At 45.8% G+C, this 16,105-nt stretch overlaps 1 protein-coding gene across 1 annotated transcript in view; it reads left to right on the top strand.

The window, feature by feature from the left end:
- The window catches only part of kirrel3b (kirre like nephrin family adhesion molecule 3b), a gene marked incomplete at both ends in the record, with an annotated part of 200,839 nt that overhangs the window by 166,192 nt on the left and 18,542 nt on the right, over positions 1 to 16,105 (top strand). Inside the window, one exon of the mRNA XM_083695120.1 lies at positions 596 to 701. Coding sequence (XP_083551246.1) covers positions 596 to 701 — 106 coding nt within the window. The remainder of the gene's footprint in view (positions 1 to 595; positions 702 to 16,105) is intronic.

Below are 16,105 nucleotides of genomic sequence, written 5' to 3'. Positions count from 1 at the left end.
ATACTCCAACTTACCTTTCATTGGTGCCGTAATTGAAAAATAGCTCGTAATGTATTTAAAATGCATTCTCTGTACTGAAGGGGAAAGAAGTGGAAGAATAACTTTTAGAGCTGAAAGGGGGATTCAAAACATATCTATAAAAAATTTAATACCGTTGTCATTTAAGATAAATTCAATTTATGTTTATTTAATTAGCATTGTCTATTTGTTTGTTATTTCAAGCCCTGTTTACATTGTGGTTATCTTAGTGGTTACTCATTATTGTAATTGTATTGGAGTGCCTAGCAGGCAAATCACTGTTTTAATTAATCCTTATTTGCAAATCGTCAATTACTGAGAAACTCATTATCAAGACTTCAGACTTGCTTTAGTTTTGTGTTTTCTTGCTCTGTAATGTCTCTAATGAACATACAAATAAAAAAATAAACATAGAGTTTAGCCACACTTGTAAAGATATAATCACACACAACGCATGCCAGAGGGAGTTGGTGGTCTCTTGGGTAAAATAAAATGTCAGTGTTTGCTTCAGGCCTACAGTATAGCTTTTATTTTATATTCCTAATTGGTTGTGTCTTTCTGATGTGTGTCCATACAGACCTGCCGCTTGTCAATCTGTCAGTGGAGCCTCAGCCCATTCTGGAGGGAAACCTGGTCAAGTTCCACTGCTCAGCCAAGGCCAACCCACCGGTCACACTGTACAGGTGAGATTACTTATGTACAGTATATGCCCGTCTGCCTGTCTCTGTCTCTTTCTGTGTCTGTCTGAAGTTTTAATGTAGCTAGAGCTTTGATTATGCTCTCTGAAAACATTCCTTTAAACCCCATTAGTAGTCTCTAAGTGAGAATCATAGCAATAGTGGGCTCAAACATAATATAGTGTGCAATGCCCTGTAATGACAAAGAAAAAGACTGAGATTAATTCAAATGATATACAAAGGTCCTATCTGATTGATGTTGCTTGGAGATAATAACTTCTCACATTAAGTGAAATGTGGCACTTAATTATTGATGCCATTTATCACTGCCAAATATGTCTTATGATGCCATGACACTATTAAATCTCTCCTCACTTTGGGAAAACATTTACAGAACAATATGGATCTAATGAAAGTATCTGATGATACTCATTTGGGGTTCCTCGTCATGTTTGTTTTTTTCAGGCAAATGAAATCGATCAATAATTGCCTCCAGTCACCTGCATTGACTTGTGTGGCCTTGTCTTTGTGATGATGTTGTCCATCCCCTGAACATATACTATACCACAATGAGTGGGAGAATAGGTGGAATTGCATAACACCTGCTGAAGTAGTCAGGTTTACAATGGTAGTCAGGTCTTGCATCAAAGGGCAACAGGGTAGAGGCAGAGAATTGCAGGGACAGTGGAGTTGAGTGGAATAGATAGGTTCAGACGATCAGTCTATGCTCAAGACCATGATGGAGCATAGATTCATAATAGTCCTCTTTGGATTTTTGGACCCTATCTGACAACAAGAACAGCACACCACCGAGTGCCCTGACGTTGAGAACACACTATTCAATCCCAAAATGTTCGACACATAAAATGTTTCCTTTTCTCGTGGAGGGTTGGGATAAAATACAGAATGAAAGTGATTTATTCTCATGAAATTGTACTTTGGCCTTGTAGAGGTGCAATGCCAAGGTGATTTGTCAAGACATTATTTTCTGTGGGGGGTTTAAAAATCAAGTGAAGAATAAGTGGAACAAAATCAATAGTGAAGGGAATTGCCCGGCACGGAGTCTGAAGCAGAATTGGGAAATTAAATGGATGTACAACACTCTCACAAGTGGCAAAACACAAATGTTTCTTTGATGGATTCTGGCCTTTAAAAATAAAGATATTGAGGCAAACAAGGGTTGTGTTTGATTGTGTACTGAAGGTGAACGCCGAAGTCAGGTCTTCTGCAACAATTGCTGCGAAATCAGTCTGTATTATTGTCGGACTGGATCAATGATGCCTAGACATGTAAGAGTGGGATCAATGATGCCTAACATGTAAGAGTGGGTAACACGTGTTTCAATAGTTTCTAAAGCATCTATAGATGGACTATCAACACTGTCAGAAACATGTCAACTGCATTTCTGTTGATGTTCAACAAGGAGGCATCAATAGACAATTCAATTTACTATCCACAGAATATGACATTAATTTCAACTACATATATTTGTTGACATGATGCAACCAATCTGATAATACTGTACACCATTTGCAACTAAGGCATCTGTAGATGCTAACCATCTATAGATGTACAACTATATTATCTATTGATAATCATATTTAACCGTTGTAATTGTCAACAGCAAATGTGATGACATGCAACAACTAACTCTACAAACTATAAACAAATTAATCAATAATGCATATTTCTATTAACAATAGCTTTCAATAGGAATGATTCATTTGCAGTGCTTTAGAAAAACCATGCTTTAGCTTACTGTCATTCAGCAGTGAGGTGTTGAATGCAAAGAAGAAGAAAAAGATGAAGAATCATCATCAAATTTTCAGTGTGGCCAGCGGAGGCAGCAACACACAAAACTGCATGCTGCACCTTTATGTGAAGGTTGGATTAATCAAATAAATTGTCAATAGATGTTGAATTTGAAAAATAGGCTGCTATATATCTTATTGAGACCATTGAAGGCGAGCGCTCAGGGCTGAGGCTCAGGTACACATTTATTTTGCTAGTTCTAGGTTAGTGAAGAGACCCATCTCAGAGAAGCTTATGTATAGACCCACTGATGATGAGCCTATCTGAGTCAGGGATATTTTCACAACTGAACAAGTGGATATTGCATTGTGTTCTATTTCAAGTTACTCTGTTGGTCCTTTGTCATAGCCTAATGGAATCAGTCTGAACTCTCATCGTTTCATCTCACATAGGCTACCAGTCTGACCGTCCTCGTATATTGTGTCTATTTTAGGACATCCTCAGTTCTCAGCCAATAGAGTCCACAATCTCAGAAATACATCGTTCTGATGTGAATGATATCACTTCCCTATGCCCAGTTCCAAGTGAGGAGGCCAGTTCGAAATCTTGATCATACTTCAACATTACAGTCAGGAAATGGAATGTTTGACTCATACTTTTTTTTTTATGTCTGACTCACTCACATCAAGGACTTTGTTATCATCAAAATGGTAGGTAGCAAGCTAGTGGATTTCAGATTGAGCAGACCCAGATTGCATATGTAACTTGGCTAAATCGTTAGGCTTTCAATTCTGTGAATGCAATTTTTAGCTTGATAAGTAACTGACGAGGCATGCATATCTAGCCCACTATGACAAAACAATCTGAGCAGAATTGAACTTACCTGTCTTTGTTGCTTTCTCTCCTTAGTGCAGCTTTGCTGACCATCAACCAAACGAAGGGTTGCCAGCTTTTCATTTAAGATCAGAGGAGGACTCTAAACAGTTATCATTGTTTTTGGCTAGATCCTTCGTCGAAGGTTCATTGCACTTAATTTGTGTATGAATTCAAATAACTTGTGTTACGTCCCCAAGTAAGATCTAGGGGATGAGGGGAGTAACAATAAAGTGGACCAAGGGACAAAGTAGCGGAGGCAGACGGGAAAATACAGATAAACCAATAATTTATTGATAATTCAAAATAATAGCAAAGTTCCGAGAACTTGCAAACGCAAACTGAAAACTACTTTCTCAAAAAGGGGAGAAAGCGAGGACTGATTTAACACAAGATAGCAATTATAGAAAAATAAGGTTAACACCGTAATTAAACACATTCTCAAAAAGAGTCAGATTTACCGACACCGGTACACACTACCACCATAGTAAAGGAGCACTATAGCACAACACAATAGGTTGCTGAATGGCCCACTGGCCCCGTCTATGAGTTCCTCCCAGCCTTTTATAGTCCGCCCTTGACGACCAGGTGAAAACAGGTCTGCGCACTTATGCCGTCACCATGGCAATAGGAAGGGGAAAGGGGGGTAACCTGGGAAGAGGCACAGGGAACAACAAAAACACACACACACACAACACACTACAGTCGTAACACCCCCTCCCTTAAGAGCAAACGGGTAGGTTGTAATATGGAAGCGTAACACTTTTCTTCAAGGAAGAGAAATACAAATGTAAAGACTAATTGTAGAACTGTATGCTGCCATTAGCAAACAACAGACTCTGCATCCCGAGGCAGCCTTCATTGTCGCGGGTGACTTCAATCACTCCAACTTAAAGACTGTACTGCCCAAATTCCACCGAAATGTCTCTTGCCCCACCAGAGGAGACAGGACACTGGACCAAGTATACACCAGCATGGCTGATGCGTACAAAGCCGTTCCCCTCCCCCACCTTGGTCAATCAGACCACCTCTCATTGTTCCTACTGCCCAAGTACTCAGCACTCATCAAACGAGTGAAACCTACAGTGAGGACAGTCAAGGTCTGGCCAGAGGGAGCTGACTCAGCGCTCCAGCAGCGTTTTGGAAACACTGACTGGGGTGTGTTTGCCACTCAGGCCACCCATGACTCCCACACGGACATTAATTCATATGCCTCATCTGTTTTGGACTACATCAATTCCAACATCAGCAGTGTCACCACACTCAAGCGGATCACCACTTTCCCTAATCAGAAGCCATGGATGAACAGTGAGGTCCGACTCCTGCTGAAGGCACGTGACATTGCCTTCAGATCAGGGGATGCTCGGGCCTATAGCTCATCCAGGGCTAATCTGCAGAGGGGCATCAAAAAGGCCAAGCACAACCACAAGCTGAGGATAGAGGATCACTTCAGAAACAACTCTGACCCCCGACGCATGTGGCAGGGCATCCAGGCCATCACTGACTACAAACCATCTAACACCTCACCCCTCTCCGTTGACGCCTCCCTCCCTGATGAGCTGAACCACTTCTACGGCCGCTTTGACAGGGACAACAAGGAGGTGGCCATCAAGGCTGTGCTCCCTGCGGATCACCAGCCCCTCACTCTATCCCCCACCGACGTGTGTGCGGCACTGAGCAGGACTAACGCACGCAAGGCTGCTGGTCCTGATGGGATCCCCGGACGCGTCCTCAGGGCCTGCGCTGTGCAGCTGACTAAGGTTTGGACTGACATATTCAACCTGTCCCTAGCCCAAGCAGCTGTCCCCGCGTGCTTCAAAACCACCACCATCGTGCCGGTGCTAAAACACTCCACTGCAACGAGCTTAAATGACTTCCGACCAGTGGCACTCACGCCCATCATCATGAAGTGCTTCGAGAGGCTGGTCTTAGCTCAACTCAAGACCTGCCTACCACCCACACTGGACCCCTTTCAATTCGCCTACCGGCAGAACAGGAGTACAGAGGATGCCATTTCAACGGCACTTCACTCCGACCTGTCCCACCTCGACAAGACTAACTCTTATGTGAGAATGCTGTTTATTGACTTCAGCTCAGCATTCAACACCATCATCCCCTCCAAACTGATCTCCAAACTCAGGCAACTGGGCATCAACCCCTCCCTCTGCAACTGGATTCTAGACTTCCTGACCAACAGGCCGCAGTCTGTTAGGCTTCACAACCACACCTCCTCAACCCTCACCCTGAACACCGGCGTTCCACAAGGCTGTGTGCTGAGCCCCCTCCTTTACTCCCTCTTCACCTACGACTGCACACCTGTACATGGCTCAAACAACATTGTTAAGTTTGCAGACGACACAACGGTGATCGGTCTCATCAGCAACAACGATGAGTCGGCCTACAGGGAGGAGGTCCAGCACCTAACAGTGTGGTGCAACGACAATAACCTGGCTCTCAACACCAAGAAGACCAAAGAACTCATTGTGGACTTCAGGAAGTCTAAAGCTGGCGCACACACCCCCATCCTCATCAACGGGACTGAGGTGGAGCGAGTCACCAGCTTCAAGTTTCTGGGTGTCCACATCTCTGAGGACCTCTCCTGGACCCTCAACACCTCCACCCTGATAAAGAAGGCTCACCAGCGTCTCTTCTTCCTGAGGAGACTAAAGAAGGTCCATCTATCTCCTCAGATCCTGGTGAACTTCTACCGCTGCACCATCGAGAGTATCCTTACCAACTGTGTCACAGTATGGTATGGCAACTGCTCGGCATCGGACCGGAAAGCACTGCAGAGGGTGGTGAAAACTGCCCAACGCATCACCGGTTCCTCACTCCCCTCCATCGAGGCTGTCCAGGGCAAACGATGCTTGCGTAAGGCACGCAGCATCGTCAAGGACATCTCTCACCCCAACCATAGACTTTTCACCCCACTCCCCTCCGGGAGGCGCTACAGGTCTCTCCGCACCCGAACCAGTAGGTTCAGAGGCAGCTTCTTCCCTGCGGCTGTCACCCTGCTGAACACGAACACTACACCTACCTGACAACCTACTACCCCCGCAACCCCCCCCCCCCCCCCCCCACCCGGACAATTGCACTATTGCACTATTACTCCCCTCCCCTGCTCTTACTCTTACTCAATACCACTGCTCTTCTGTACATACCTGTCCATACTGTTCATAATGCACATAATGCACATATCCTATATTTTCTTTAATACTACTGCACATACTGTACATACTTGTTTATACTGTTTATACGGCATTCCATATTTATATTTATTCTGCATCTACCTCATGTTACTGTTAATACATATATACTGCTAGACTGCATTACCCATACAGCTCATATGCTGCTACACTGCTCATACTGTAACTATTTATTCTGCTATAATGCTACTGCTACTCACATACTGCTATACTGCACTGCTATATATACTGCTTATACTATACTATATTATACTGCACTACTACTGATCATATATTGCACTACCTGTAAATACTGTTCATTGCACTTTCTGCTATTTTGCACTTCTGGTTAGACGCTAACTGCATTTCGTTGTCTCTGTACTTGTACTCTGCACAATGACAATAAAGTTGAATCTAATCTAATCTAATCTAGAACACCTCACCGATGGGACAGTGCGTCAGCCACAATAATAATAATAATAATAATGCATTTTATTTGGAGGCGCCTTTCAGGTCACCCAAGGTCACCTTACAGAAGAGAAGTAAAAGCAAAAGCATGACATCAATCATTAAAAACAAAACAAACAACACATTTAGATAAAAACAAGTGAAGTGCAGAGTGTCCAATTTATAGAAAGTATGCCAGTTTGAACAGGTGGGTTTTGAGTTGGGACTTGAATGTTGTGATGGAGTCGAACTGTCTTATGTGTGGGGGGAGAGAATTCCAGAGCTTGGGTGCTGAGCAGCTGAAGGCTCGGGCACCCATGGTGCTGAAGCATGACGTGGGGATGGTTAGCAGTCCAGCAGAGGTTGAGCGAAGGGAGCGGGAGGGAGTGTATTCATGGAGGAGGTCACGGAGGTAAGTGGGGGCTAGATTGTGGAGGGATTTGTAGGTGAGGAGAAGGTTTTTGTACTGGATGCGGTAATGTACCGGGAGCCAGTGAAGTTGGATGAGGACAGGGGTGATGTGGTCAGATGATTTAGTGCGGGTGATGATCCGGGCGGCCGAGTTCTGAATGATCTGCAGTCTGTTGATGAGTTTGGTGGGGAGTCCGGTAAGGAGGGCATTACAGTAGTCAATGTGTGGTGTGACAAGTGAGTTGACCAGGATTTCAGTGCTGGATTGGGTCAGTGATGGGCGGAGTCTGGAGATGTTGCGGAGGTGGAAGAATGCAGTCCGGGTGGTGTTCTGAATATGGGAAGTAAATGACAAGGTGTTGTCCAAGATGACACCGAGGCTCTTGACTTGGGGGGAGAAGGGTACGGGGGATCCATCGATGATGATGGGTGGAGCTGGGGTGTGTAGTGATTTGGTGAGGGTGGATTTGGAGCCGATGAGCAGTGCCTCAGTTTTGTCACCGTTAAGTTTCAGGAAGTTCCTGCTCATCCAGCTCCGAATGTCTTCCAGGCAGGTGATGAGGGAAGTGGGAGGGATGGCGGCAGTGGGTTTGGAGGAGATGTAGACCTGTGTGTCATCAGCGTAGCAGTGAAAATGGACCCCATGGTGACGGAGGAGTGTGCCCAGGGGGAGGAGGTAAATGGTGAACAGGAGTGGACCCAAGACTGACCCCTGGGGGACACCCAATGAAACACCCGAACACCCAGACTTGTGGTTGCTTAGCTGAACGAATTGTTGGCGGTCAGTGAGGTATGACGTGAACCAGGACAGTGCAGCACCAGTGATCCCAATGCCAGCCAGGCGGTCCAGGAGCAGAGGGTGGGAGATGGTATCGAAAGCTGCGCTGAGATCGAGGAGGATGAGAATGGTGAGTAGTCCGGAGTCAGCTGCACGGAGGAGGTCGTTGGTGATTTTGACTAGGGCTGTTTCAGTGCTATGTTTTGGACGGAAGCCAGATTGGAAGGGGTCGTGGAGATTGTTTGTGTCAAGGTGGGACTGTAGTTGTGCGGCGACCACCCTTTCAAGTGTTTTGGAGATGAAGGGGAGGTTGGAGATGGGCCGATAATGGTTGAGGTCGGCTGGGTCAGCACCGGGTTTTTTTAGGATGGGTGTAATGGCAGCCAGTTTGAGAGTGGGGGGTACAGTACCAGTAGAGAGGGATGAGTTAATTATGTTGGTGATCATGGGGGAGATGGACGGCAGACATGCTTTGACAAGGGAGGTGGGAAGAGGGTCGAGCTGACAGGTGGTGGATTTGGCTTTGTGGATGAGTTCTGTGACGGTGTGTTCTGATACTGGGGTGAAGTCAGAGAGGGAGCTGATGAAAGGTTGGCCAGTGGTGATCATCCAGGGCGGATCGTTTGAGGTGCAAGATGAGGCCAGTTGTTGGTGAATAGTGTTGATCTTAGAGCTGAAGAAGTCCAGAAAGGCAGTGCACTGATTGGTGGAAATGTCTGGAGGGAGGGTTTTAGGAGGCTGAAATAAGTGACTTACTGTTGAGAAGAGGACTCTGTTGTTACCTGAACCAGTGTTGATGAGGTTGGAATAGTATGAGGATTTGGCAGTGGTGAGGGCATTCTTGTAGTGATGGAGGTGGTCTGAGTACATTTGGCTGTGTACAGTGAGTCCAGTCTTTTTGTAGAGTCGCTCCAGTCGACGGCCAGTGGTTTTGAGCTGGCGAAGTTCAGGGGTGAACCAGGGAGCAGTGTGAATGAATGAGACTGAACGGGTTTTCAGGGGAGCCAGGGTGGTGAGGGAAGAGGAAAGGCAATTGTTATAGTGAGTCACCAGGTCAGCTGAGGAGGATGCTGGGGGAGGGTTGGGGTAGGAGCTGATCAGGGTGGAGAGGTCTGTGGTGTTGATATTTTTGATGTTTCTGAAGGAGATGGTCCGTTGTTCCTTGACTTTGTGTAGTTGGGTGTGAATGTCAAAAAGTACAGCTTTGTGGTCACAATGTAGTACACAATGTTATCTGCCCCCTTCTTATGCTTGATCTCCAGATTGTAGCCTTGTACCAACAGGGCCCAACGCATCAACTGCTGGTTGTGGTTGTACATCTGGGCTAGGAAGAAAAGAGGGTTATGATCGGTATACACGATCACTGGGTATGAACTTGAGGCAACAAACACTTCAAAGTGCTGCAGAGCAAGGAGCATGGCTAAACTCTCCTCTCAATGGTGGAGTAGTGCAGCTGATGCCGTTTGAACTTGGTCGAGAAGTAGCATACAGGATGGCAAACATCTCCCTCTCCATTCTGTAGCAACACAGCACCAGCTCTGGAAGCACTAGCGTCAAACTCTAGTTTAAAAGATAGTGAGAAGTTAGGTGCAGCCAGAACAGGAGCGCTGCAGAGGAGAGACTTAGCAGCATCAAAGGCATGCTGACATTCATCACTTCACACCAAAGACATAGCTGGGCTACACAACTTGGTGAGGGGAACAACCACAACTGAGAAGTTCCTACAGAAACACCTATAGTAACCAGTCATGCCTAGAAAACGTTGGAGTTCACGTCTAGTTGTGGGAACCGGATAGGATAGCACAGCTATAACTTTAGCATCTACTGGGCGGACCTGCCCATGATCAACCTGTTTCCCTAGGTAAGTGACGATGGCCTTACCAAACTCACACTTGGCAAGGTTAAGGGTCAAGGACGCCTCAGTGAGCCGCTGGAGCACCACAGTCAGGCTGGCAATATGGTAGGCCCAGTTGTCTGAGTACACCACCACATCAACATGATAGACATTGCACTGGGGAATATCCCCTAACACCAGGTGCATCATGCGCTGAAAGGTGGCAGGCGCATTCCTCATGCCAAATGCCATAACTGTGTATTGCAAGAAATGGTCAGGTGGTCAAAGGCAGAGATGTCAGAGGCTCGGGATGTCAAAGGAACTTGCCAGTGTCCTTTTAGTAGGTCTAGTTTTTTAATGAAGTTCGCTGGACCGATGCTGTCAATGCAGTCTTCCATGCAAGGTAACGGAAATTAACCTGGTACAGTAACTGCATTAACTTTTCGAAAGTCTGTACAAAACCGGGACGTTCCATCTGACTTTGTGAGCTCCAAGGACTACGACTGGGCTTGGCTAAACCATTCTCTAACAAATACTTGACCTCTTTCCTCATGACCTCCTTTTTGGCTACAGGGCAACGGTAAGCATGCTGCTTAATGGGCGCAGCAGCACCGACATCAATGTCATGTTGTAAAACATTGGTACATGATGGCACGTCATTGAATAGACAGGAACAGGAGTGAAGTAATCTGACTATATCACAACGCTGACAGTCAGGAAGGTAGGATAGATGTGTTTCTATGTTTGACAGAACCTCAGAGTTTGACAACCTGCCACAGTGCGGATCATCAGCAAGCACTGCCAAACCATCAGACATGCCCTCCACACGAGCCAAGGAAACTGGAATTTTATTGGGGGCGGCAGTCTCCAGAGTTTTTTCCTGCTCCCCCTGGACAGCTTCTCTGGAATGATAGGGTTTTAGCATGTTAATGTGGCACAACCTTGTTTTTCTTCACCGCTCAGGAGTTTTGATAACATAATCTGTGTCAGATACTTTACTGTCTACCACATGGAGACCTGAGAAACGGGCAGTAAGAGCAGATCCAGGCATTGGCAGTAGGACCAAGACTTGATCCCCAGGTTGAAACTGGCGTTCAACCACCTTCCTGTCCAAATCGCATTTTCATACTCTCCTGGGAGGTGGAGAGAGCTTCTTTTGCCAATGACAAAGCACAACGCAACTGCTCTCTACACTGAGAGACAAAATTCAACACATTAGTCTTTGGCGAGGATCTAGACATAAACTGTTCCTTTAACACTTTAACCCATTTGTGCCGGATGCTGCGCTACGCAGCATTGCATCTACCGCCGGATGCTGCGTTGCGCACATTTGAATTTACCGCCAGTTTCTGCGTAGCGCAGCCGAATGCCGCGCGACATCTACCGCATTTGAATCTACCGCCATTTTTGATTTGTCGTAATTTTCATGAGTGCAGCATATAATGCACTGTCATTGGTTCAAATACACGAGGTGGGTCTTGTTGATTTTTTAAAACCACGTGAGCACCCAAATGTCGTGTGGTTCGCCGAACGCACTTGTATGTCTGATTGATTTTCGGCGAACATTTGGCCGCTCACGTGGTTTTAAAAAATCAACAAGACCCACCTCATGTGTATTTGAACCAATGACAGTGCATTATATGCTGCACTCATGAAAATTACGACAAATCAAAAATGGCGGTAGATTCAAATGCGGTAGATGTCGCGCGGCATTCGGCACAAATGGGTTAAGGGGGCCACGCACATTGTGACCAAAGACCAGTTCAGCTGTACTAAACCCAATGGACTCTTGCTTTGCATCACATATGGCAAAAAGAACAAAGGGGACTCCCTCATCCCAACCTTTCCCTGTATCATAGCAGTACTTCCGTAACATTGACTTCAAAGTCTGATGCCAACGTTCAAGCGCACCCTGTGACTCTGGATGATATGCACTAGACACTGAATGGGAGACAAAAACTCTGGAAAGAAAATTAGTTCCTTGATCAGTCTGCACAATTTTTGGTAGCCCAAAGGTAGTAAAGAAGTTAATCAGCGCTTTTGTGATGGCTGGAGCAGTGACTTTTTGCAGGGGAATGGCCTCAGGAAAACGAGTTGTAACACATCACTGTTAACAAAAACTGATTACCAGCCTTGGTCCTGTGCAAAGGGCCTACACAGTCTACAATGACATGCTCAAATGGCTCACCAACAGCAGGAATAGGCCGCAAAGGGGCTGGAGGCAGGACCTGGTTTGGTTTCCCCACAATTTGGCAGGTGCGGCAGGTCTTACAGAAACGCACCACACCAGCTTTCATTCCTGGCCAGAAGAAATGTTTCAGGATTCGGTCATACGTTTTTGTGACCCCGAGATGACCAGACCATAAATGCTCATGTGCTAGCTCGAGAACATGCTGCCGACAACAACCGGAAAAACTATCTGTTGAACTGTGCTCCAGTCCCCACGTACATTATCTGCTGTCACACCTGCCTGTGAAACCCACTTACGCATCAGAACACCATTATCTACGATAAATGACTGTTTCTCACTGCACTTACTAGTGTCCTCAATAACTGCAGCGAAACACTTGGCTACGGACGGATCCACTCTCTAGGCGCTGATGAGTGCTTCACGGGTCAGCGGCAGTGATACCTCGGGAGCAGCAGTAAGCTCAGTCACACTGTCAGGCTCTTTTGAAATGCCGGTCACAGCTCACCAGCTGATGGACACTTTTCCTCAGACAAAACAGAAGCAAAAGAATCTGACAAATCAACCTCTTGTGCTTGCTTTCTGGCTTGAGCTCTAGTTAGAACACTAACTGTGAATACGTCTGGATGGTGTTTGGCTAGATCATCATGTCCAGACTCAGAAATGGGAACATTGACAACGTCAGGAGAAGGATAGACTTTACCTTCAGCTATGTCGTTTCTCATGATAGTCAATGCCATCGACAGGAAAACAGATTTCACATGTATGCGGTGAAGAGGTGTGGGCACAAACCCCATTCCGATACCTCTTACTATAGTGCTCATGTCGCAGGCAGATGCAGCAGTCAAGGGCAGGACACTAGAAAGGATGAATGACTGTGAGCCACCAGTGTCTCGCAACACCGTGACCGGGCACTGGTCCTCAGACTTTCCTGTGAGGGACACAGACCCAGTAAAGATGAAAGGCTTAAAACACTCATCAGGTACCCTCTTCTCAGTGGACTGGCCACCGGAAGACACCGTTTTAATCAACCCCACACTTTTGGTGGTTTTGAAACCGATCCTGCTGGACCTGAAACTGATGCCTGCTGCTTCCAGTTCAACGTCATGCAATCAGCAACTACGTGACCAGGCCTGTGACAAAAAAAACATTGTCTCTCTACCTTCGGACCTAATGAAGGTGCATTAGCCTGGGGAACACGTGTGTCACATTTCTGAGGAAACCCACAGGAAAAGGAAGAATCGTGTTTACGAAAAACACGTTTATGCATGAGGGCGAACTCCTCCGCCAAAGTAGCGGCCTGCTGTAACAGTCACCTTCTGCTCATTTAGATAAACCACCGTGCGCTCTGGCACACAATTTTTAAACTCCTCTAACATCAGCTCACGCATTGAAGCAAAATCTTCAACCTTGCATGCTGAACACCATCTGTCGAAGAGGATCCCTTTCTCCTTGGAAAAGTCAATGTAGGTCTGGCCTGTCGTTTTCCTAAGGCTTCGAAAACGCTGCCGATAAGCCTCTGGCACCAGCTCATACCCTTGGAGAATAGCACTTTTTACCTTCTCGTAGACGATACCGTCTTCCATAGAGAGAGAAGAACAAACTTCCTGAGCCTTACCTGTCAGCTTACACGGCAAAAGTATGGCCCACACATCCTTTGGCCAACGTAAAGCAGCGGCAACGCGCTCAAACGTACGAAGAAAGACTCAACCTCAGACTCTCGGAAAACAGGGACCAAAGAAATGTTTTTACTTACATTAAAACCTGAGGGAGATTGCACGCCAGAGTTAGAACCCACCACTGTTTCTTCTTTTTGCAACTCTAGCTGACGCATCTTAATAGTTGTGTTTGCCTCCAATTGTTTTAGCTCCAACTCCCTCTGGAGCTGAAACTCTCGCTCTCGCTCCTGCGCCTCCAGCTGAAGACGGGCTAAACACACTTTTAGCCAGGCATCTAACATAGAGCTAGGAGACGTTCTTACAGAGAGTGGATCAAATTGTGGTAATGTGAATGGCTTTCCTTCTTCTACCTCGGCACGGGCCACACTGGGAGTAAGATTGACAGGCTGCGGCTCGGTCGCTTTTCCCCCTACCTCACTACGTGTTATACCGGGAGTAACAATAACAGGCTGCGGCTCGGCCGAAACAGGAGATTCCTCCGTAACCTGTGAAGTGAAAACTCCATTTTCTATCAACCTGCTTAAAAAAGCAGCCTTCAGTTCTCCTTTAACAAGCGACCGCGAGATAGGAATACCATAGTGCCTGGCAATCACATACAAGTCCTCTTTCCTACAGTCATCAACCTGACTCAGAGTAGGATTAGCTACAATCTCTTCCATGTTAAATACTGACATACTTGCGAATAAACCAACAGAACAACAACAACACGCGTAGTCCTACGCTAGCAACGTAGCCTCCACAAGGCTAGGCTAAGCTAAAAACAAGTAGTCTAGTTGCAACAACTCACCAATAAGGAGAACTCACGACCTGAATTCATCTACCTGTACCGAACGCGATAACCATCGATGCCGGATGCCACACACACACACACCATATATCCAGCCCAGCCACCAAAACAACTTCCCCAGCTCCTGCCTAACCCCAAACTATACTACCTGTCTTCTGGAGCTTGCTGGGCTCGAGGCGACTTCAAAGGCTAAACTTCAGCGGCCGGAGCCCTGAAACACCTACCTCCGTCGGGGAACTTATCCCCGCCCAGGATTCACTCGGAAAATAAGAAAGGTAAAACAATAAACGAGTGCCCGAAGGAAAAACTTATATAGCCTAGCTGGACACCTAACCAAGGAAGCTGCTCTGAGTACTCAATGACGGCTAGACCACGGACATACTCACCGTGATTGCTACCGGAGACAAAATCAACACAAAACTTACCAAAAAACTGATTTATCCAATAAACTCGTCTACCAATCTTTTTGTCCACAGATCCCGGATGAGCCCCCACTTGTCACGTCCCCAAGTAAGATCTCGGGGATGAGGGGAGTAACAATAAAGTGGACCGAGGGACAAAGAAGCGGAGGCAGACGGGAGAATGTAGATAAACCAATAATTTAATGATCATTCAAAATAATAGCAAAGTTCCGAGAACTTGCAAACGCAAACTGAAAACTACTTTCTCAAAAAGGGGAGAAAGCGAGGACTGATTTAATAAAAGATTGCAAGTATAGCAAAATAAGGTTAACACCGTAATTAAAAACACTCTCAAAGAGAGTCAGATTTACCGACACCGGTACACACTACCACCGTAGTAAAAGAGCGCTATAGCAGAACACAATAGGTTTCTGAATGGCCCACTGGCCCCGTCTATGTTCCTCCCAGCCTTTTATAGTCCACCCTTGATGACCAGGTGAGAACAGGTCTTCGCACTTATGCCGTCACCATGGCAATAGGAAGGGAAAGGGCCCTAACCTGGGAAGAGGCACAGGGAACAACAAAAACACAAACACACCACACTACAGCCGTAACAACTTGTTTTATGTTAAATTAGGTTGGAAATTAAGTATTCCAAATGAAACCTGTTGTTAACACTAAAAGCCCAGACCCTCATTACTAACCAAAGTACCCAGAGTGACGTCTGGAGACCTCCATTTGTTCATGTTAGAGTAAGAGTGTAATCATTGAATTTAAAAAAAAAAGTGACACAAAATTGCCTCTTCTTTCAGTGGCTATGTGCACTACAGACAAATCTGTCGCATCTTATGCTCCACCATGCAAACCACATTCAACACATTCATTTATGAATATATATATATATATATATATATATATATATATATATATATATATATATATATATATATATCTGGCTTATAACAAGCAATCAAGTTATTCAATAAAGTGCTCCAAATGACTGATCAGTGCAAATTTCCCTGCACATGGATAACAAATCTCCCTGCACATGGATAACATGCCCACCATCAGACAT

This window comes from Argentina silus (assembly GCF_951799395.1).
Source record: "Argentina silus genome assembly, chromosome: X".
In the NCBI taxonomy this organism is placed as follows: Eukaryota; Metazoa; Chordata; class Actinopteri; order Argentiniformes; family Argentinidae; genus Argentina; species Argentina silus.
The sequence above is the reverse complement of the archived record's forward strand: the minus strand, read 5'-3'. Positions and strand labels throughout refer to the sequence as shown.